Source organism: Phyllobates terribilis, unplaced genomic scaffold (assembly GCF_046119375.1).
Source record: "Phyllobates terribilis strain yellow unplaced genomic scaffold, ASM4611937v1 Scaffold_1__5_contigs__length_1240528914, whole genome shotgun sequence".
NCBI classification, from domain to species: domain Eukaryota; kingdom Metazoa; phylum Chordata; class Amphibia; order Anura; family Dendrobatidae; genus Phyllobates; species Phyllobates terribilis.
The window spans coordinates 310,175,631-310,199,968 of NW_027362761.1; the positions used below are offsets into that span (position 1 = coordinate 310,175,631).

Below are 24,338 nucleotides of genomic sequence, written 5' to 3' on the forward strand. Positions count from 1 at the left end.
AAACATCTGACTAAAAGATCTAAAAACAATGAAGCAGCAAAACTTTGTGAGAAACAAAATTTGTTTTGAAACTCACTCAGCTTTTATGCACATTCACTGATTACAAGCAAACAGGTCACAGGTGAGGATGTTACCTTTAGTATCCATTCAAACCCATTTGTGTCAAATTCTGTGCATGCTATCAGGCCAAAATCACCAGGGTATGTGAACTTTTGATCGGGGTCATTTGGATGTTTTTGGTCGTGGTATATATACAGTATAGACCAAATGTTTGGACACACTTTCTCATTTAAAGATTTTTCTGTATTTTCATGACTATGAAAAATGTACATTCACACTGAAGGCATCAAAACTATGAATTAACCCATGTGGAATTATATACTTAACAAAAAAGTGTGAAACAACTGAAAATATGTCTTATATTCTAGGTTCTTCAAAGTAGCCACCTTTTGCTTTGATGACTGCTTTGCACACTCTTGGCATTCTCTTGATGAGCTTCAATGGGTAGTCACCGGAAATGGTTTTCACTTCACAGGTGTGCCCTGTCAGGTTTAATAAGTGGGATTTCTTGCCTTATAAATGGGGTTGGGACCATCAGTTGTGTTGTGCAGAAGTCAGGTACACAGATACACAGTTGATAGTCCTACTGAATAGACTGTTAGCTGCTTTTTCTTGCCATAATACAAATTCTAAGTAAAGAAAATCGAGTGGCCATCATTACTTTAAGAAATTAAGGTCAGTCAGTCTGAAAAATTGGGCAAACTCTGAAAGTGTCCCCAAGTGCAGTTGCAAAAACCATCAAGCGCTACAAAGAAACTGGCTCACAAGAAAGGAAGACCAAGAGTCACCTCTGCTTCTGAGGATAAGTTTATCCGAGTCACCACCTCTGAAACCGCAGGTTAACAGCAGCTCAGATTAGAGACCAGGTCAATGCCACACAGAGTTCTAGCAGACACATTTCTATAACAGCTGTTAAGAGGAGACTTTGTGCAGCAGGCCTTCATGGTAAAATAGCTGCTAGGAAACCAGTGCTAAGGACAGGCAACAAGCAGAAGAGACTTGTTTGGGCTAAAGAACACAAGGAATGGACATTAGACCAGTGGAAATCTGTGCTTTGGTCTGATGAGTCCAAATTTGAGATCTTTGGTTCCAACCACCGTGTCTTTGTGCGACGCAGAAAAAGTAAACGGATGGACTCTACATGCCTGGTTCCCACCGTGAAGTATGGAGGAGGAGGTGTGATGGTGTGGGGGTGCTTTGCTGGTGACACTGTTGGGGATTTATTCAAAATTGAAGGCATACTGAACCAGCATAGCTACCACAGCACCTTGCAGCGGCATGCTATTCCATCCAGTTTGCGTTTAGTTGGACCATCATTTATTTTTCAACAGGACAATGACCCCAAACACACCTCCAGGCTGTGTAAGGGCTATTTGACCAAGAGGGAGAGTGATGGGGTGCTACGCCAGATGACCTGGCCTCCACAGTCACCAGACCTGAACCCAATCGAGATGGTTTGGGGTGAGCTGGACCGCAGAGTGAAGGCAAAAGGGCCAACAAGTGCTAAGCATCTCTGGGAACTCCTTCAAGATTGTTGGAAGATCATTTCCGGTAACCACCTCTTGAAGCTCATCAAGAGAATGCAAAGAGTGTGCAATTTAAAGGAGATAAGAAGCCGGGCTGATCCTCCGCGCTGGTCCAGAGACACACAAGGGTTAATGATAAACCAAAACTTTCTTTATTACTTGGCCTACGCGTTTCGTGGCTACACTGCCACTTCCTCAGGGCTGGAAGTGCAGTGTAGCCACGAAACGCGTAGGCCAAGTAATAAAGAAAGTTTTGATTTATTATTAACCCTTGTGTGTCTCTGGACCAGTGCGGAGGATCAGCCCGGCTTCTTATCTCCTCTCATTTGTTTACTGATCAGTGGGGTCTCCTGCAGTGGCCATCTGACAGGTGCTTCACAGTTGGTTGTGACTCACACAACCTCAGAAGGTGAGTCAGACTGATTGTGGGACCTGGTATTTACTATTATACAGATAAAGCCCTATGTGCACTGTCTTTTCTATCTTTTGCAAGAGTGTGCAAAGCAGTCATCACAGCAAAAGGTGGCTACTTTGAAGAACCTAGAATATAAGACATATTTTCAGTTGTTTCACACTTTTTTGTTAAGTATATAATTCCACATGTGTTAATTCATAGTTTTGATGCCTTCAGTGTGAATGTACAATTTTCATAGTCATGAAAATACAGAAAAATCTTTAAATGAGAAGGTGTGTCCAAACTTTTGGTCTGTACTGTATATGATCACTTAATAATGATCTATATACATATATGTGTGTGTGTGTGTGTATACACACAGACAAAACTGTTGGCACCATTCTGTTAAAGTAAAAAAAAACTACAATATCACTGAAATAACTTGAAACTGACAAAAGTAATTTTCTATTTAAATTTACTGAATATCAGCTAATGAAAATCAGACTGCTTTTGAATTGTAGTTCAACAGAAAATGTAAAAAAGACAATTTGACCATAGGGATTTGTTAAACTAAGGAGTGTCCTGTCTTTATTATCACAGATGTCTACACACTGGTAATCACTGTCAGTCTGCCTATTTACGGGGTGAAAAGTAGTCACTGATGTTTGGTGTCATGGTATGTACCACACTGAACATGCAGCAAAGAAAAGTAAGGAGGCAATTGTCTTAGAGATTAGAGGAGATTAGAAAGAAGGTCATAGAAAAACAAGTAAAATAGGTAAAGGCTACAAAACCATCTCCAAACAGCTTGATATCCCTGTTACTACAGCTGCACAAATTATTCAGAATTTAAGATCTATGGGACTGTAGCCAACCTCCCTGGATGTGGCTGCAAGAAGAAAATTGATGAAATGGATAATATGAATGGTAACCAAAGAGCCCCGCACAACTTACAAAGAGTTTAGAGGTGAACTCCAACGTTAAGATACATCAGTGTCAGATTGTACTATCTGTCGCTGTCTTGGCCAAAGTGGACTTTATGGAAGACAACCAAGGAGGAAACCATTGTTGAAAGACAAAAATAAAAAGCGAGACTGGAATTTTCCAAAATGCATATTGACAAGCCACAAAGTTTCTGTGAGAATGTCCTTAAGATCGCTAAGACAAAACTGGAGCTTTTTGGCAAGTCACATCAGTTCTATGTTCAAAGATGGAAAAATGAAGCATACAAAGAAAAGAACACTGTCCCTACTATGATACATGGAGGACGTTTAGTTATGTTCTGGGGCTGCTTTCCTGCATCTGGCACAGGGTGTCTTGAATCTGTACAGGGTACAATGAAATCTCAAAGACTATTAAGGCATTCTGTAGCAAAATGTGCTGCCCAGTGTCAGAAAGCTTGTTCTGAGTCGCAAGCTATGGGTCCTCCAACAGAATAATTACCCAAAGCACACAGCTAAAAACATCCAAGGATGGCTAAGAGCAAAAGGTTGTGCAACAAAATATTAAGTAAAGGGTACCATCATTTTTGTCCAGGCCATTTTCCTTAATTTTTTTTTCTGTTGAAATACAATTCACAAGTAATGTCTGATTTTTATTCATATTCAGTAAATTTAACCCCTTCACGAACTTGGGTTTTTCCATTTTTGCGGGTCTTTTTTTTGCTCCCTGTCTTCCCAGAGCCATAACTTTTTTATTTTTCAGTCAATATGGCCATGTTAGGGCTTGTTTTTTGCGGGATGAGTTGTACTATTGGTTTTTCCATATCGTGTACTGGAAAACAGGAAAAAAACGTCTAAGTGCGGAGAAATTGCAAAAAAGTGCAATTCCACAATAGTTTTTTGGGTGTTTTTTTTACCACGTTCAGTAAAAGCTAAAACTGACCTGCCATTATGATTATCCAGGTCACTATGAGTCCGTAGATACCAAACATGTACAACCCCTGGCAAAACTGATGGAATCACCGGGCTCGGAGGATGTTCATTCAGTTGTTTTAAAGTTGTTGAAAAAAAGCAGATCACAGACATGGCACAAAACTAAAGTTATTTCAAATGGCAACTTTAGGGCTTTAAGAAACACTAAAAGAAATCAAGATTAAAAATGTGGTACTCAGTAAGGGTAATTTTTTTCCGACCAAGCAGAGGGAAAAAAATTATGGAATCACTCAATTCTGAGGAAAATTTCTGGAATCATGAAAAACAAACACACAAAAGAACACTCCAATACATCACTAGTATTTTGTTGCACCACCTCTGGCTTTAATAACAGCTTGCAGTCTCTGAGGCATGGACTTAATAAGTGACAAACAGTACTCTTCCTCAATCTGGCTCCAACTTTCTCTGATTGCTGTTGCCAGATCAGCTTTGCAAGTTGGAGCCTTGTCATGGACCATTTTCTTCAACTTCCACCAACGATTTTCAATTGCATTGAGACCCGGACTATTTGCAGGCCATGACATTAACCTTATGCGTGTTATGATCTGCTACAAGAACTAAGGAAAGATAGGAAAACTGTCCCTACAATAGGACTAAGCTGATTCCCTATGATGCAGCGGGCAACCTGTTCCTTGTGAACAGACCCGCCTTCGTCCTCAGCTAGTCTGAACGCAGACCTATAGATGTAAGGGAGGGGTCCCTAAAAATACTAAGGACTGGGAAAAAATTTGGACACCTCCTAGCAGAAGTTGTAGCGGAGCAAAAAGACAAACAGACAAAAATACTTAGAGGTCCAAGGACCAAGCAAACTATAGAGATAGGTACAAAGCACCTGGCTAGATTAAGAGTCAAAGTAACACTGAAGTCCAGCAAAGCCAGAAGGGCGGAGCTGGAATAAATAGGCAGCAGGTCACGTGACCACAAAATAGAAAAAAAAAAACAGGAGGGTTCTAACAGTACCCCCTCTTCTATGAGGATCCTCCGGATCCTCCAGGCCCAGGCCTATCAGGAAACCTTCTGTGAAACGCTCTGATAAGTCTAGGAGCAGAGACATCATCTGCCCTTACCCAGGAGTTATCCTCAGGACCGAAACCTTTCCAAGCGACGAGATACTGCAATCTCCCTCTATGCCTTCTGGAATTCAGGATACGAGAAATTTCATATTCACCGTCTTCCACCACCGGAGGAACTGTGACAGTGGCATCCCTATCCGATACATCAGCTTTTTTCAACAAGGAAACATGAAACACAGGATTAATCTTCCAGGAGGAGGGAACCTCCAACCTAACAGCAGACTGGTTAACCACCTGAAGCACCTTAAATGGTCCCACAAACTTCGGACCCAATTTCTTAGAAGGAATCCTCAACCGCAGATTCTTTGAGTACAACCAAACCATGTCACCAACCGTAAACAAAACCTCTTGACGTTTCCTGTTAAAATACTTCTTGGACTTTTTGTTAGCCTCTTGAAGGTTACAACGTACATCAGTCCAAACTCTCTCCAAATCACCGGAAAAAATCTCCTCCTCCGGCACAGCCGACACCAATTTGGAGAACGAACCAAACGATGGATGTCTCCCAGTACAACAAAAAAACGGAGAACACCCAGCAGAAGAGGATGTATGGTTAAGAGCAAATTCAGCAAGTGGCAGAAATTCAGACCACCCCTCTTGATTGTCTGCCACAAAACAATGCAAAAACTGCTCAAAATCCTGGTTCTTTCTTTCTGTCTGTCCATTAGACTCAGGATGATACCCAGATGAAAATGACAAATGGACTTCCAACCTGTCACAAAAGGCACACCAAAACCGAGCCACAAACTGAGGTCCCCTATCAGAAACCATGTCGGTGGGAACGCCATGGAGTCTGACAATTTCCTTGACAAAAGCCTTAGCGAGTGTCTTAGCGCAGGGTAGTTTAATGAAAGGAACCAAGTGACACATCTTGCTAAAACGGTCCACGACCACCCAGATGACAGTGAAACCCTCGGACACAGGAAGGTCAGTAATAAAATCCATTGCAAGATGCGTCCAAGGTGCACTAGGAACCTACAGAGGGCAAAGCAGCCCCGCAGCAGGAGCATGTGAAGCCTTTGATCTAGCACACACCGTACATTGACGCACCCATTTAATGATTTCCTTCTGCCACCCAGGCCACCAAAAACTGCGACCTACCAGTCTCTTAGTCTCAGAAATTCCTGGATGACCTGCCAACCGAGACTCATGATAGTCCACAAACAACTCTCTCCTAAAGGTTCTAGGTACAAACAACCTCCCATGGGGAGTGTTAGAAGGGGCATCCTCCTGGGCTTTCAGAATCCCATCTTCCAAAACGGAATCCAATGCAGCTATCACAACTCCTTCCTGTAAAATGCTCTCCTCCTCCTCGGTACCAACCATGGGAGAAAAGCTGCGAGATAAAGCATCAGCTTTAACATTCTTAGTACCCGGGATGTAAGTAACAGAAAAATTAAACCAGTTAAAAAAAAGTGCCCACCTAGCCTGACGGGCATTCAAGCGCTTGGCAGCATCTAGATAGATCAGATTCTTATGATCAGTGAAAACCTGAATGGGAAATTTAGCACCTTCCAAGAAATGACGCCAATGTTCAAATGCGAGTTTGATAGCCAGCAATTCCCGATTACCAACATCGTAATTAAGTTCGGTTTCAGAAAATTTTTTCGAAAAAAAAGCACAGGGATGAACCCCATCCTTGTTCTCCTGAGACAAAACCGCACCGACCCCCACCGAAGAAGCATCAACCTCGACCAAAAAAGGCTTGGTCTCATCAGGCTGCATAAGGATGGGGGCAGAACTGAACCTCTCCTTGAGATACACAAAAGATTCATTGGCCTCAGTAGTCCACTGGACCGTATTCGCACCTTTCCTGGTGACTTAACAATTATAGAAAAATTCTTAATGAATTTTCTGTAATAATTTTCGAAACCCAAAAATCTCTGTATCGATTTTAAACCAATAGGCCTAGGCCATTCCTGCACAGCCTGAACCTTCACCGGGTCCATCTCAAAGACCTCGCTGGAGATAATGTAGCCCAAAAAACTAATTCTCTGCACAGCGAACTCGCATTTCTCCAGCTTAGCAAAAAGTGAATTGTCACTTAATAACTGCAATACCTCACGTACGCTCTGCCAATGAGACTCCAGATCTGGCGAATAAATCAAAATGTCATCCAAATACACCCCCACATTCTTACCAATCAAAGGTCTCAGGATGTCATTAATAAGGTTCTGATAAAAAAACGCTGGTGCATTGGTAAGACCAAAAGGCATCACCAGATTCTCAAAATGACCCACCGGAGTGTTAAAAGCAGTCTTCCATTCATCACCCTCCTTCATTCGCAACAAATTGTGTGCCCCCCGGAGATCAATTTTAGAGAACCACTTGGCACCCACTAACTGGTTAAACAAGTCAGGAATTAACGGCAGTGGGTAGGAATTGCGTACGGCAATTTTATTAATTTCGCGAAAGTCCAGACATGGACGTAAACCGCCGTCTTTTTTTTTTACAAAAAAAAATCCAACAGCCACAGGTGACTTAGAAGGTCTAATGTGACCAGCAGTCAAGCTCGTCTGTATGTATTCCTCCAAAGCTTTTCTTTCAGGGATAGTAAGATTAAATAAGCGACTCTTGGGAAGAGTAGCTCCAGGAACAAACTCAATGGTGCAATCATAGTCCCTATGAGGAGGTAGAATTTGCGACTCCTCCTCTGAAAAAACCTTCCAAAAATCCTGAATAGGTACAGGTAATTCCCCTCTTTCCACAGCAGCAATGCGACCGTTACAACATTTATCATAACACTTAGGACTCCAAAATTTAAACTCATTAGTAGACCAGTCCAGTAAAGGATTGTGCAGTTTTAACCAAGGCAAACCTAACAGTACTGGAGAAGGTAAATTATTTAATACCACTAAATCCAAATTCTCTTGGTGAATACCATTAATAGTGAGGGGAAATTCAAAAACCTTGTGAGTAACACATTTCAAAGGAGTGTTCTCAACAGCAACCACAGGAATACGAGATGACAAAGGTTTAGGTTCCAATTTAAGTTTTTCCAAAAATCCCTTATCAATCACATTCAGTGTAGAACCACAATCCACAAAAACCTGAAATTCAATCAACTCCTCCTGCAATGAGGTACTCCCTGAAAGAAATACTCCCTTAGAGTTTAAACAAGCAATACGGGCGTAACTTTGTTTAACAGAAGCTCACAGTTCTTAAGAAAATGGTCAGATTTACCACAATAAAAACACAATCCCTTGGAAAACCTGCGGTCTTTTTCCTGAGAGCGGAGTGACATCGCCCCAATCTCCATCGGTTCTCCGTCATCCGAGCAGACCATCTGATGACTAGGAGCTGCCATAGCAGGAGTTTTCTCCTCATTAACCCTGGCACGCAGTCTCGTGTCCACCCGTATAGTTAATTGCATGGCTTCTTGCAAGTTTCCAGGTGCAGGAAAAGCAATCAGCAGATCCTTAACCCTTTCACTTAGACCAGCAAGAAACAAACATTTTAACGCCGAATCATTCCATCTCACTTCAGAAGACCACCTTCTGAAGTGTGTACAATAATTTTCAACATCACCTGACCCCTGCTTTAAACGTCTCAGTTGTGTCTCAGCAGAAGAGACTCGATCAGGATCGTCATACAACAACCCCATAGCAGAAAAAAAATCTTCCACTGATCTAAAACACTGATCATTAGGTTGGCGAGAAAAGGCCCATCCCTGTGGTTCCTTGCGCAAAAGTGACTTGATAAACCCAATGCGCTGTGATTCATTCCCAGAGGACCTGGGTCTCAAACGAAAATATAATAAACAAGCATTTTTAAAGGAAAAAAAATCTTGTTGTTTACCATAAAAAAAATCAGGCAGTCCTACCTTCGGTTCAACAGAATGCGCTCCAGGACAGCTACTCACGTGTTGCTGGAGCTCGGCCACCTCAAGAGACCATCCCTGTAGGCGTTGAGCCAATTCCTGAACACACACCATGCTGATCTCCGATCTCGTTCCTTAGGATTTTTTTTTTTTTTTTTTTGATTTTGGGCTGGACTTACTGTTATGATCTGCTACAAGAACTAAGGAAAGATAGGAAAACTGTCCCTACAATAGGACTAAGCTGATTCCCTACGATGCAGCGGGCAACCTGTTCCTTGTGAACAGACCTGCCTTCGTCCTCAGCTAGTCTGAACGCAGACCTATAGATATAAGGGAGGGGTCCCTAAAAGTACTAAGGACTGGGACAAAATTTGGACACCTCCTAGCAGAAGTTGTAGCGGAGCAAAAAGACAAACAGACAAAAAAGCACCTAGGCAGCAGGTCACGTGACCACAAAATGGAAAAAAACTAACAGGAGGGTTCTAACAATGTGTCTTCTTTCAAGGAATGTTTTCACTGTTTTTGCTCTATGACAGGATGCATTATCATCTTGAAAAATGATGTTGTAACATCCCTGGCAATGTGATTGCATAGTGCACCACCTCCCACTATGCAAGACCGCAATCTTACCTGTCAGTCCAGCCTGCAAATCTTGCTCCAGTTCATGCTGTGTGCTTGTCTCTTGACTGTCTGCTTAGGGCGGCAACCCGGTTACTTCCTGATTCTTATAGCTGCTGTGGGTTCACCCCTAATGCGTCTCCAGCCTATTGCTATGAGTCTCTGGATATTTAAACCCCCTCCACGCAGTAGGAGGTGCCTGAGAAACACTAACATTCAGTGTGCTGCTTGACTCTGAAGTTGCCAGGTCCAGCTCTGCTTCTTGTCTGTTTCCGCCATCTCTGGGGGCTGCATACCCAGACCTGTTATCTGTGACTTCTTGTCCGTTTCCGCCATCTCTGGGGGCTGCATACCCCGGCCTGTTATCTCTGACTTCTAGTCTGTTCCGCCATTCTGGGGGCTGATACCCAGGCTCGTTCTTGTATCTCATTGCAGTAGCAGTTCCTGTCTGAACTGTATCCTAGCCTGTTACCTGTTTGTCTCTATGTCCGTACCTTGCCTTTTCCTGCAGTATCTGAACCTGAACCTAACTCCAACTCGTTGTCTCTGTACTTCTGTTTGTGAGTTTTGTGTCCACTCGCTACTTCATAGTAAGTACCTTGTGTGTATCTGGTTCTGCTTGTCCCTTTCCCTTCCTCCATATCCACCTCCTGTGTTCTAGCCATCTTCCTGCATTTTCCAGTCTGTTCCATGTGAACAGAGCCCTGTCCTCTCTGCCTGCACCTTCAGCCCTGTTCTGCTCTGCCTTGTCCACCGCACCTGTGGTTTCGCTCCGTTCTGTCTTGCCCACCGCTCTGACGGTTTCTCTCTGCTCTGACTTACCCACCACTCCGGCGGTTCCGGTCTGCTCTGCCTTGTCCACCGCACCTGCGGTTTCGCTCCGCTCTGTCTTGCCCACCGTTCCGGCGGTTTCTCTCTGCTCTGACTTGCCCACCGCTCCGGCGGTTTCTCTCTGCTCTGACTTACCCACCGCTCCGGCGGCTTCTCTCTGCTCTGACTTGCCCACCGCTCCGGCGGTTTCTCTCTGCTCTGCCTTGTCCACCGCACCTGCGGTTTCGCTCCACTCTGTCTTGCCCACCGCTCCGGCGGTTTCTCTCTGCTCTGACTTACCCACCGCTCCGGCGGTTCCGCTCTGCTCTGCCTTGTCCACCGCACCTGCGGTTTCTCTCTGCTCTGACTTGCCCACCGCTCCGGCGGTTTCTCTCTGCTCTGACTTGCCCACTGCTCCGGCGGTTTCTCTCTGCTCTGCCTTGACCACCGCTCCGGCGGTTCCGCTCTGCTTTGCCTTGCCCACCACACCTGCGGTTTTCGCTCCACTCTGCTTGCTCACCGCACCAGCAGTTCCTCTCTGCTCTGCCTTGTCCTCCGCTCCTGCAGTTTCACTTTACTCTGCTTGTCTACCGCATCTGCGGCTCTGTACCTGTCTCCTAGTCTGTACTGGACCCTATCCAGCCTGCGCTCCAACCTGCTAGTATCTCCCTGTCTGCACTCCAGCCGTGCTTGCCAGTGCCCACCTGTCTGCATACCAGCTGTGCTTGCCAGTGCCCACCTGTCTGCATACCAACCGTACTTGCCAGTACCCACCTGTCTGCATACCAGCCGTACTTGCCAATACCTACCTGCCTGTATGCCAGTCTAACCTGCCTGTTCCTGCATTCCCCGGTGTGGGTCAACTACTGTGACTGGGGTCTGACCTGGAGTCGCACCTGGTCCCTCTGCTCGGTTCCTACTTGGTCCACGAAGTCGACTAAGCCGCCGTGCGACCTTGGTCGAATCGGGTTGATGCTTAGTTACGCCCCTCCAGGCACTCCTCAGATCATGGTACAGTGGGATCACTAATCATGCTCACGCCAGTCAGTACGGGCGCGAGCGTAACAGATGTCATCATCCCCAAACATCCTTTCAATTGATGGGATAAGAAAACTGTCCAAAATATCAATGTAAACTTGGGCATTTATTGAAGATGTAATGACAGCCATCTCCCCAGTGCCTTTACCTGACATGCTGCTCCATATCATCAATGACTGTGGAAATTTGCATGTTCTCTTCATGCAGTCATCTTTATAAATCTCATTGGAACGGCACCAAACAAAAGTTCCAGCATCATCACCTTGCCCAATGCAGATTCGCGATTCATCACTGAATATGACTTTCATCCAGTCATCTACAGTCCACGATTGCTTTTCCTTAGCCCATTGTAACCTTGTTTTTTTCTGTTTAGGTGTTAATGATGGCTTATGTTTAGCTTTTCTGTATGTAAATCCCATTTCCTTTAGGCGGTTTCTTACAGTTCGGTCACAGACATTGACTCCAGTTTCCTCCCATTCGTTTCTCATTTGTTTTCTTGTACATTTCCTGTTTTGGAGACGTATTGCTTTAAGTTTCCGGTCTTGACGCTTTGATGTCTTCCTTGGTCTACCAGTATGTTTGCCTTTAACAACCTTCCCATGTTGTTTGTATTTGGTCCAGATTTTAGATGTCTGACTGTGAACAACCAACATCTTTTGCAACATTGCATGATGATTTACCTTCTTTTAAGAGTTTGATAATCCTCTCCTATGTTTCAATTGACATCTCTCATGTTGGAGCCATGATTCATGTCAGTCCACTTGGTGCAACAGCTCTCCAAGGTGTGATCACTCCTTTTTAGATGCATACTAACGAGCAGGTGAGGGCTTATATTTTGCGAGCCGAGCTGACTTTTTTATTGATACCATTTTGGGGTAGATACGATCTTTTGATCGCCTGTTATTGCAGTTTATTACATTGTTGTGGCAACCAAAGAAACGTAAGTCTGGCGTTTTGATTTTTTTTCTCGTTACGCTGTTTACCGATCGGATTAATTCTTTTTATATATTGATAGATCGGGAAATTCTGAATGCGGCGATACCAGATATGTGTATTTTGATTTTTTTATTGTTTTATTTTGAATGGGGTGAAAGGGGGGTGATTTGAACTTTTATATTTTTTTAATTTTTAATTTTTTTTTGTTTTACTTGTTTAAATAGTCTCCATGGGAGACTAGAAGCTGCGATCATCTGATCGCCTGTGCTACACAGGGCTTCAGCCCTGCTGTGTGTAGCTAAAATGATCATTTCTATGAGCGCTGACCGCTGGGTGGCGCTCATAGCATCCCGGCAATGACATCCGCAGGGGTCTCCTACAGACCCCTGGTTGTAATGCCAACCCATCTGTGAGCCGCGGTCATGTGACACGGGTGCCATTGGGCGGGACTAGTGATGTCCTTCAGAGATTGACAGCTGCATTTAACATGTTAACAGCCACGGGTGGATCGCGATCACACCAGCGGCTGTAAGGGGCACATGACAGCTGAAGCTGATCAGATCAGCTGTCATGTGCCCGGTAACATGCAGACTCAGCGCCGGAGTCCGCATGGAGTGCAGGGATATCACCTTGGACGTACTCATATGTTCAAGGTGGTAAAGGTGGTAAAACTTTTGTCAGTTTCAGGTTACTTCAGTGACCATTGTGAGTTTTTCTTACTTTAACATAAGGGTACCAACAGTTTTTTCACCATGTGTATATGTGTTAGACTTTCAGTGATAGCATTGTAGCCAGAGCAGATGACAAATATTATTACAAATATCTTCAAACTGACAAATGTTGCAACTGTTGAATAACATTCAATGCAATATTCAATTTGATGGTAGCAATGATCCTAGATGCACCATGTCATATACATTTAGAAATAAAATGTTACGTTTGTGTCTCCCATCTTATAACAGGTGTATAAAATTCCTAAATGTCCCAATGGGAAAGATACCAATTGCATTAAATTACAGTAGTGAAATAGCCCCTTTGGGTTGGAAATACAAGGCAATACTTGTCAAAGGACTGGTTGAAATAGATGGCACTGTATCTGGTAGAGTTGGAGACCCTTCCCACCAACCATGTGCATCATGAAATAGGTGCATCTTTTCCATGCAATGGGTAAAACTTTAATTCAATATCTGCATCAAAATTTGGAACTGGAAACATCAGCATGATGTAACTTTAAAATTACAACATTGCTGAAAGATTAAATATATTTTTTATTACTTTATGGAATTCTCCTTTCTACAGGTAGAGTGTTTTGCATTTTCTTAGCTCTCCTCAAGCTGAAAAGCTAGATGCATCCACAGTTCAAGTGATTCAAACAGTCATTCTCAGTGATGAAGCGGAGTTACATACTGACCTGAGAAGGAGAGTTCATGATGGATATTTGAAATCCATACTGAAAAGTTCCTCCAATTCCCAATACAAAGATCAGCATGAATAGCCCGCGATATTGTACCTAAAAAACACAATAATAAGTAAAATATTATTATTATGTTGATGTGGTTTATGAACAGGCATAAGGATAAATGTATATTTACATAAGACATAATACTTCATACATTAATAGCCAAGCAATGACATTGTCATTCTCTGAAAAGAAGACCACTATCTCTGTGCTGTTCGACCCTTGTTCCTACGTTTTGGTTGTAGAGAGGGGAGTAGGCCGCTACCAAACACCTTTGCCTGTGACTTCTTACCCAGGAAAACAAAAAACTTCTAGTGTTAAAATTAAACAAGTCTCAGCCATTGATGTTAGGAAAAATTTAGGAGGCTACCATGTATATTACATGGAGGTTTAGCCTCACTAAAATTAGCATGTCTGGATGACTTTTTTTATGTGCATGGGGACTATTAGGGCTCGTTCAGATGAGCAAGTATCCCTGTGAAAAAAATCTGTATTTCAGATGATATTCGCCCGTTCCAGTCTATGGGTGTGCAAAAAAAAAATCAGTTCCCATAAGGATCATTCATATTGCATCCAACGTTTTTGTATAAAAAATCAGACCATTTTTCATATGCTCATTTAAATCTGGCATAAGCATGAGCAAGTCTATGTTCACACATTGTGTTTTTTCAGCATTTTTTTTCTGCAGCAAAACCTAATCTCTTGCCAGGAAGGTTTGTTCAGGATTATGCTTGGTTATTTCCTTGTTTTTTTGTTGCATTTTTGCTGCGTTTTTGGTGCATTTTTGCTGTGTTTTTCAGGATCCCAAAGTTCAGCTTTGCTTCCACCACAGAAGCATGAACACAGGTCACAAATGCAAAACATATGTGAAATCATATATCCTTTGGTTGATGTGTCTATTTTAGGTTCTATATATGTGAAACCATATTAACCATAATTACAAATGTAACAGTGGGGGGAGGTGAATTGTTCAGGAATAGTTTAACTATGACACTGGCAGTTCATTGAGTTTGTAGGACACCATTTATTTTCACACTATGGTCTGCCATTGAATTGCTCAGGGCATTGATCAATTTCACAAGTCAGTAGGCCACAGGTATTGTTCAATCTCACACCTAGCTCAGCCAATGTTTACACACATCACTAATTTAAATAAACTGTACTAATCCAAACTGCTATCTCGGGTGACCAAGACTAGATGGTAAAATCAAAAAAATAAATGAGTTTCGCATACTGCTCTACTTGCTTTTTTCACTAAAAACGCAGCAAAACCTGATAGCTATGTTCACATTAGGCGTTTTTTCACCACCTATTACTTCCAGTGGGTGAAAAAAGCTGAAAGAAGGGACATGCTCTATTATGCAAAAAAACATGCAAAGCACAAAATACTGATCAAACAAAAACCAAGGTGTGTGCATGAGATTTCTGGAATCTTGTAGACTTTGCTGGTACTGTAAAACGCAGCAGAAAATTTGCATTAAAAAACACTGAAAAAACGCAATGTGTGAACATAGGCTAAATCGCACAAAAGACAATGGCAGCCTTTTCCTTAAATTAAGACCAGATAGATTTAGGTGAGGATATAAAAAATCCTCAGATTTTCATCCAGAAAAAAAATGGCTATTTTAATCCATGTACCATCCGTTTTTTACAGAACTGTCATCTGAACAGCCCTATTGAATACCATGAGTTTGCTGTCTATGTGCTATCAAATTATAACACTGACAGCACACGTACATATAATCTGCTGGAGTGAATGAGCCCTAAAACTGAAACCTGAATGGTTATGTCATCAAATGATTCACCCTTCCTTTTACTTCAGTCTTGATAAATCTTTCCAATCATCTACAGTAATAGCGATGCCACCTGTCTAATCTCGTCATTAATAAATGACGTTTTGCCGGCAGTTGTGCCCTGTAGCTTTACATCAGTTCTACTGCTTTCTAATGAGAATGAATACTTACCAATTCCTTCATCCATGATGACATTATGGAAGGATTTCGGGAGCTCTTTTCCATGTCTTGTCTCTGAGTACTGCAGGCTTTAAAAGAAGTTGCTGGTCAAGAAGTTGAAGTTAAATTTTTACATGCTGTAAGTTATTGTGACCTCTGGATTAGATATTTCAGTCTAAGATTCGGAACGAGATTTGTTATTTTTTACATGACTTGCAGTTTCATCAGGTGCCACATATTTTTAATGTATGCAAGCTAAAGTAGGACTGTCAGACAAGTACTGTACATTATATATATTTTATATGAGACCTGCTAAATTTTTGTTTAAGATATATTTCAGTGATAGTTCTGCCTTTATGAACATATACATTTTAATATATTTTTTATTTTAAAATATTGTTTTACTCTGAGTTAGTAGCTAGTTAAAAGATTATTCCCAACATTAACCTTTCACCCCCAAGCCTGTTTTCACCTTCCTGACCAGGCCAATTTTTTCAATTCTGACCAGTGTCATTTTATGTGGTAATAACTCTGAAACGCTTCAACAGATCCCAGTGATTCTGATATTGTTTTTTTCGTGACATATTGTACTTCATGGTAGTGGTAAATTTAGGTCAATATGATTTGCGATTATGTATGAAAATATCAAAAATTTGACAACTTTTTGCAATTTTCAAACTTTGAATTTTTATGCCCTTAAACCAGATAGTTAATAAATAACCATTTACCACACATCTACTTTACATCAGCATCATTTTTGAAGCATATTTTTTTTATTAGGCAGATGGGTTAAAAGCAATTTCCAACAAAATTTACAAAACCAATTTTTTTAGGGACCATTTGAAGTAACTTTGAGGGGCCTATGTGACATAAAATACTCAAAAGTGATACAATTTTAAAAACTACACTCCTCAAAGTACTCAAATCCACATTCAAGAAGTTTATTAACCCTTTAGGGGCTTACAGAAATTAAAGCAATGTTGAAGAAAAAAAAAAAAATTCTACTTTTTCCCACAAAATATTGCTTTAACTCCAAATTTTGCATGTTCAAAAGGATAACAGGAGAAAATGGACCATACAATTTGTTGTGCGGTTTTTCCTGAGTACACTTATATTCCGTATGTGGTGGAAAATTACTGTTTGGGCGCATGACAGGGCTCAGAAGGGAAGGAGCACCATTTGACTTTTGGAATGCAAAATTGGCTCGAATGGATAGCGGACGCCATGTTGCATCTGTAGAGCCCCTGATGTGCCTAAGCAGTGGAAATTCCCTACAAGTGACCCAAATTTGGAAACTACTCCCCTCAAGGAACTGATCTAGAGGTGTGGTGAGCACCTTCAACCCACAGGCTCGTCACAGAATTTTATAATGTTGATCCGTTGTTCTTCCCACAAAATGTTGCTACAGCCCCAAATTTTTCATTTTCACAAGGGTGACATGAGAAAATGGACCATACAATTTGTTCTGCAATTTCTCCTGAGTACAACGATACCCCATATGTGGTGGAAAACTACTGTTTGGACGCACAGCAGCGAAGGAATGCCAATTGAATTATGGAGTGCAATTTTACCTGGAATAGATTACAGATGCGATGTCACCATAGGCGGATTATAATGAGGTCAATCCGGGCTACCGCCCGGGGCCCTGGGCTGCCATGGGGCCCGGGGCTCCCAGGAGCCTGTGGCCGGATTGACCTCATTATAATGTGTGACAGGAGGGCCCGGGAGTCGGAAGATGGAATCTGCTCTGCTGTGTCCGGCGACGCTGCGAGGATGACTCACCAGCTGCTGACTGTGTAAGTGCAGGAGAGGAGGCTCCGCCCACCTGCTCCGGCCTCCAGCAGAGCACAGAGCCATCTTACAGTATGGCCACTGCTCTCCCTGCCCGCTACCCGGGTCTGAATGTTACCTCTCCGCTCTCCCCCTCCTGCCCTGCTATTACACCAGAGCTCTGCAGTAGGACCTCAAGAGGAGGGGAGGCTGCCCCACAGAGAAGATGGAAGAACCTGCATCATGTACAGAAAGGGTAAGTCCATGTGCAGTGTGTGTGTGTTATATATATATATACAGTGCCTACAAGTAGTATTCAACCCCCTGCAGATTTAGCTGGTTGACAAATGCGGAATTAACTTGGCATTGTGACATTTGTACTGTAGATCAGCCTGGAAGTGGGAAATGCACTGCAGCAAATTTTGTTTTTGGTTTTTTTTTTTTTTTTTTTTTTTAAAACGTAAAAAGTTAATTCAGAGTGTCATTTATTATTCAACCCCTCAAACCACAAGAATTCTGTTTGGTCCCCCTAAAGTATTAAGAAGTAGTTCAGGCACCAAGAATAATGAGCTTCACATGTGTGGATTAAAGATCTCTTTTGCCAGCCTTTTCTGACTATTTAAGACCCTCCCCAAACTTGTGAACAGCACTCAGACATGGTCAACATGGGAAAGACAAAGGAGCATTCCAAGGCCATCAGAGACAAGATCGTGGAGGGTCACAAGGCTGGCAAGGGGTACAAAACCCTTTCCAAGGAGTTGGGCCTACCTGTCTCCACTGTTGGGAGCATCATCCGTAAGTGGAAGGCTTATGGAACTACTGTTAGCCTTCCACGGCCAGGACAGCCTTTGAAAGTGTCCTCCCGTGCCGAGGCCAGGCTTGTCTGAAGAGTCAAGGCTAACCCAAGGACAACAAGGAAGGAGCTCCGGGAAGATCTCATGGCAGTGGGGACATTGGTTTCAGTCAATACCATAAGTAACGTACTCCACCGCAATGGTCTCCGTTCCAGACGAGCCCGTAAGGTACCTTTACTTTCAAAACGTCATGTCAAGGCTCGTCTACAGTTTGCTCATGATCACTTGGAGGACTCTGAGACAGACTGGTTCAAGGTTCCATGGTCTGATGAGACCAAGATCGAGATCTTTGGTGCCAACCACACACGTGACGTTTGGAATCTGGATGGCACTGCATACGACCCCAAGAATACCATCCCTACAGTCAAGCATGGTGGTGGCAGCATCATGCTGTGGGGCTGTTTCTCTGCCAAGGGGCCTGGCCATCTGGTCCGCATCCATGGGAAGATGGATAGCACGGCCTATCTGGAGATTTTGGCCAAGAACCTCCGCTCCTCCATCAAGGATCTTAAGATGGGTCGTAATTTCATCTTCCAACAAGACAACGACCCAAAGCACACAGCCAAGAAAACCAAGGCCTGGTTCAATAGGGAAAAAGTCAAGGTGTTGGAGTGGCCTAGTCAGTCTCCTGACATTAACCCAATTGAAAACTTGTGGAAGGAGCTCAAGAATAAAGTCCACATGAGACACCCAAAGAACCTAGATAACTTGGAGAAGATCTGCATGGAGGAGTGGGCCAAGATAACTCCACAGACCTGTGCCGGCCTGATCAGGTCTTATAAAAGACGATTATTAGCTGTAATTGCAAACAAGGGTTATTCCACAAAATATTAAACATAGGGGTTGTATAATAATTGACCCACACTTTTATGTTTAAAATTTAATAAAATTCAACTGAGCAACATAACTTTTTGGTTTGTAAGAATTATGCTTCTGTTCATAAAACCTACTCTCGTTTGCAGTTTGAAGGCTCTAACTTATTTGCATCTTATCAAACCAGCTAAATCTGCAGGGGGTTGAATACTACTTGTAGGCACTGTATATATATATATATATATATATATATATATATATATATATATATATATATATATATATATATAGTATGTATATGTGTGTGTGTATATATCTATATCTATGTATTTGTGGACCATAAGAGGGGCTCACTCGCTGTCGTGGCCCAGGCTGCTTCCCCTGTGCAGGACCGCTGGCACTTCACCTGACATGGCCGTGAGCTGTGCGGCTGTGTCTGGTATTAATGACACTGCGCCTATAATTGTGCTTGTGTATTGCCCCTGCCGCGCCATTACTACCAGACACAACCGCACAGCGCACGGCCATGTCAGGTGAAGTGCCGGCAATCAAGCAGCGCCAGAGGTCCTACACAGATGCTGTAGAAGAAGCCCAGGCCCCAACGGCGAGTGGGCCCCTCTGATGGTCCAGGGCCATGTCTGTGACATGCCGGCGGCCCTGCACTGAGACATGCATGAGGAGCTGCTGGACAGGACAGTTTTATGTGTTTATAAGATATGTACGTATGCATGTGTCTGTGCGCATATCTGCGTACCGTGTGCATGTGTGCGCATATCTGCATATCGTGCGTGCGCATATTTGCATATCGTGCGTGCGCACGTGTGCTGGCCTGGCCGCATCACAGCTAGAAGACACGGCCCTGTGCGCGGCAGTGTCTGCTAGCGTGACGTCATGCAGTGTGCCCTGCACTGCTTCTTACCACCATAGAGGAGCTGGACGACTGGAGCCGAGCAGGGGACGGTGAGTGATGTGTCAGTGTGTGCAGATATCATTGTGTGATATGTCTGTTTTATATGTATTTTTGTGTTTCAAATGTGTTTATGGCTATGTGCCCACGATGCAGAAATGCTGCATATTTTTTCCGCTTCTCCCTGGCAGGAAAAACGCATGCAGATTTTACATGCGTTTTTCCCACCAGGTAGAAGCGTTTGTGAAGCGTTTTTGCATGCATTTCCGCATGCGGGTTATCAAGCACTTTTCCAAGCGATTTTAGCATCACTTGGAAAAGTGCTTGACAACTTGGTCACACTATATAAATCCATGCAACCGGCATATATAGTGTGACCAAGTAATAGTTAAAAAAAAAAGAATAAGAATGGTAAAAATTAAAGATTATACTTACCTTCTGATGGCCCCCGGTCTCCTCAGCAATGCGTCCGGTGTGTTGAGCGGCTCACGGTGGTGTGAAAGGACCTTTCATGACGTCATTTAGTCATGTGACAGGTCATGCGACAGCCGATATCAGCTGTCGTGTGACCTGTCACATGACTACATGACGTCATGGCAGGTGCTTTCATACCACCGCAACGCATACAACAGACCGGACGTATCGCTGAGGAGACCAGGGGCCATCGGAAGGTAAGTATAATCTTTATTTTTTTTATTTTAAATTCTTTTTTTTACAGGTACTATGGTACCCGAGTCTGGATGAGAGCCTCCTCTTCTCAAAACCCGGGTACCATCCGCACATTGAATCGCTTCATATCCGCGTGTGCACATGTAGTCATGCGGATATTAAGCGATTCAATGCAAGTCAATGGCGGCAATTACGCTGCGTGTCCGCAAAATTAATGGACATGCTGCGTATTTTTCTGCAATGATAATCCGCATTGGAAATTTCCGCAGCATGTGCACAACACATGCGGATTATCATTGGGGAACATGGGGCTTGTATTACCAAGTGTTTTTTCAGCGTTTTCGCTGCGGAAATTCCGTGGCAAAAACGCTTGAAAAACGCACAGTGGGCACGCAGCCTATGCGTGTATGTATTTGTCTTTGTATATGTTTGTTTGTGTGTGTGCGGCCTCCTGCTGTATCTGGGGGGGGGCGCCGTGCATCCTCCGGCTGTATCTGGGGGGGGGGCACCGTGCGTCCTCCGGCTGTATCTGGGGGGGGGCACCGTGCGTCCTCCGGCTGTATCTGGGGGGGGGGCACCGTGCGTCCTCCGGCTGTATCTGGGGGGGACACCGTGTGTCCTCCGGCTGTATCTGGGGGGGGGGCGCCGTGCGTCCTCCGGCTGTGTATAGGAGGATTATGTGAAAGCTCATATTATACAGTATGAGACCCTACATACATAGGGGGATGTCCGCATACTTAATTGTGCTCAATATTAAGTCATACAATTAATATAAAAAAATAATTATAATTAATACGTTAATATTGTGCAGAATTAATTTCACGTGAACTATCACATGATCTATCAAAGGGGGATCATGTGACAAGTCATGTGATACATCAGGTGTGTGTGTGTGTGTGTGTGGGGGGGCCCATGCCGTCTAAACTGCCCGGGGCCCTTGCTACTCTTAATCCACCCCTGGATGTCACATTTGAAGAGCCCCTAACATTCCAACACAGTAGAAACCCCCACAAGTGGTCCGATTTTGGAAACTACAGTACAGACCAAAAGTTTGGACACACCTTCTCATTTCTTCAAGACTTACTCTTGAAGCTCATCAAGAGAATGCCAAGAGTGTGCAAAGCAGTCATCAAAGCAAAAGGTGGCTACTTTGAAGAACCTAGAATATAAGACATATTTTCAGTTGTTTCACACTTTTTTGTTAAGTATATAATTCCACATGTGTTAATTCATAGTTTTGATGCCTTCAGTGTGAATGTACAATTTTCATAGTCATGAAAATACAGAAAAATCTTAAACCCCTTTACAGCCTGTGACGTATTAGTATGCACAGGCTGTAATCCCCCTGTTCAGTGAGGGCTCCGGCGGTGAGCCCACACTGAACCGAGCACATGTCAGCTGATTATTACAGCTGACATGTGCCCGCTACAGCCGCGGGTGGAATCGCGATCCACCCGCGGCTGTTAACATGTTAAATACCGCTGTCAATCTCCGACAGCGGCATTTAACGTGCGCTTCCGGGAAGCGCGTCCTAAGCCCCGCCCATCGGTGACCCCCGTCACGTGATCGCGGGTCACCGATGGGCAGGCATGACAACCAGGCATGACAACCCAGGGTCTGCAGCAGACGCCTGCGGTTGTCATGAGCTGGTCGCTATGAGCGCCACCTAGTGGTCGGTGCTCATAGCACAGGACCATTTCTGCTGCATACAGGGGATCTGCTGATCCCCTGTATGTAGCAGAGGCGATCGGACAGTTGCTGCTTCTAGTCTCCTATGGAGACTATAGAAGCAAGCAAAAAGTGAAAAAAAAAAAGTTTTTAAAAATATAAAAAAATTCTAAACGCCAGAATTACGTTTTTTGGTCGCCGCAAAATTGCAATAAAATGCAATAACGGGCGATCAAAACATCGGATCTACCCCAAAATGTTATCAATAAAAATGTCAGCCCGGCGCGCAAAAAATAAGCCCTCACCCAGCCCCAGATCCCAAAAAATGGAGACGCTACGGGTCTCGGAAAATGGCGCTATTTTTTTTTTTTTTACCAAATTTTGGATTTTTTTTTCACGACTTAAATAAAAAAGAACCTATACATGTTTGGTATCTATGAACTCGTAATGACCTGGAGAATAAGAATGGCAGGTCAGTTTTATCATTCAGTGAACGTGGTAAAAAAAACAACAAAAAAAAAAACAACTGTGGTATTGCATTTTTTTTGCAATTTCACCGCACTTGGAATTTTTTTCCCGTATTCCCGTACACGATATGGTAAAACTAGTAATGGCGTTGAAAAGTACAACTCGTCCCGCAAAAAATAAGCCCTCACATGGCCATATTGACCAAAAAATAAAAACGCTATGGCTCTGGGAACAAGGGGAGCAAAAAACGAAAATGCAAAAACGACAAATCCCAAGGTTGCGAAAGGGTTAAATGAGAAGGTGTGTCCAAACTTTTGGTCTGTACTGTACATCTCTTGAGGAATTGATCTAGGGGTGTAGTGAGCATTTTTAATCCTCAAGCGATTCACAGAATTGTATAACATTGGGCTGAGTCAATGGAAAATTACCATTTTTTCTTCTAAAATGTTGCTGTGGCCCCAAGTTTTCAAAAGAGTTAATAGGAGAAAATGAATGGTACAATTTTTACGAAATTTCTCCTGAACACGCCAATACCCCATATGTGGTCAAAAACTACTTTTGAGGCAGAGTGCAAAGCTCAGAAGGGAAGAGCACCATATTGTAGTGCAGATTTTTTGTTAAGGTTTGCAGGTGCCATGTCACTTTGGCAGAGCCCCTGATGTGCCAGAATAGCAGAACTCACCGCATAAGTGACCCCATTTTACAAACTATATCTCTCAATGAATTTATCTAAGGGTGCAGTGACCATATTGACATCATGGGTGTGTCACAGAATTTTATACAATTGGACAGTGAAGAAAAAATAATTACATTTTTACAAAAATGTAGTTTTAGCCCCAGATTTTACATTTTCACATAGGGAAATGAGTAAAAACGGCATCAAAATTTGTCACACAATTTCTGCTGAACGTGGTAATACTCCATATGTGGTTGTACAGTACTGCTTAGCCACATGGTGAGACTCGCGATGGAAGGAGCGATATTTGACTTTCGGAAAACAAATTATCATAGATTAGTTTGCAAACTCTAAATACAGATAGCTGCCTGAAGAGCAGAATCTTTCCCCCAAGTGACCCCATTTTGGAAATTACACCCCTCTGGGAATTTATTTACAAGTGTAGTGACTATTTTGACTCCATGGGTGTTTACCAGAATCAAGAAGCAGTGGATGTTGCTGAGTGAAAATTGCAAATCTGTCATTGTAGTGCCCATACATTGTAGTGTCCATACATTGTGCCCAGCTCGTACTTCTGGAGACTTGGACACTGTAAATTAGTCGGGCTCTCATCGCTACAGAAATGACAAACGTGGACTTGAAATTTGGCTTAGGCACACTGTGGGGCTCAGAAGGTAGGGGGCCATTTCGATTTGGGAGTGCAGAATTCGCTGGATTTCTTTCAGGGGGCAAGGAGACATAGCACTTTTCCGTAGCCTTTGTGCTACCAGTAACGTGAATGCCGCCTTTATTTCCATTGAAGGTTGATGGACCTGAGTGGGGACTTGCTTTGCTTTTTATGTTTGGCTACTATCATACACTAAAAATGCGCTTTTTTTGTCAAAAATAAGTTT

The 24,338-nt window shown here is 43.1% G+C and overlaps 1 protein-coding gene across 1 annotated transcript in view; it reads right to left on the reverse strand.

The window, feature by feature from the left end:
• Window positions 1-15,656, reverse strand: part of LOC141259076 (solute carrier family 2, facilitated glucose transporter member 11-like) — a 33,523-nt gene extending 17,867 nt beyond the window's left edge. Inside the window, exons 1-2 of the mRNA XM_073674551.1 lie at window positions 15,633-15,656; window positions 13,621-13,719 (exon numbers count right to left, since the gene is read on the reverse strand). Of these exons, the coding sequence (XP_073530652.1) occupies window positions 13,621-13,719; window positions 15,633-15,656 (123 nt within the window). The remainder of the gene's footprint in view (window positions 1-13,620; window positions 13,720-15,632) is intronic.
• Between the last annotated feature and the right edge of the window lie 8,682 nt (window positions 15,657-24,338).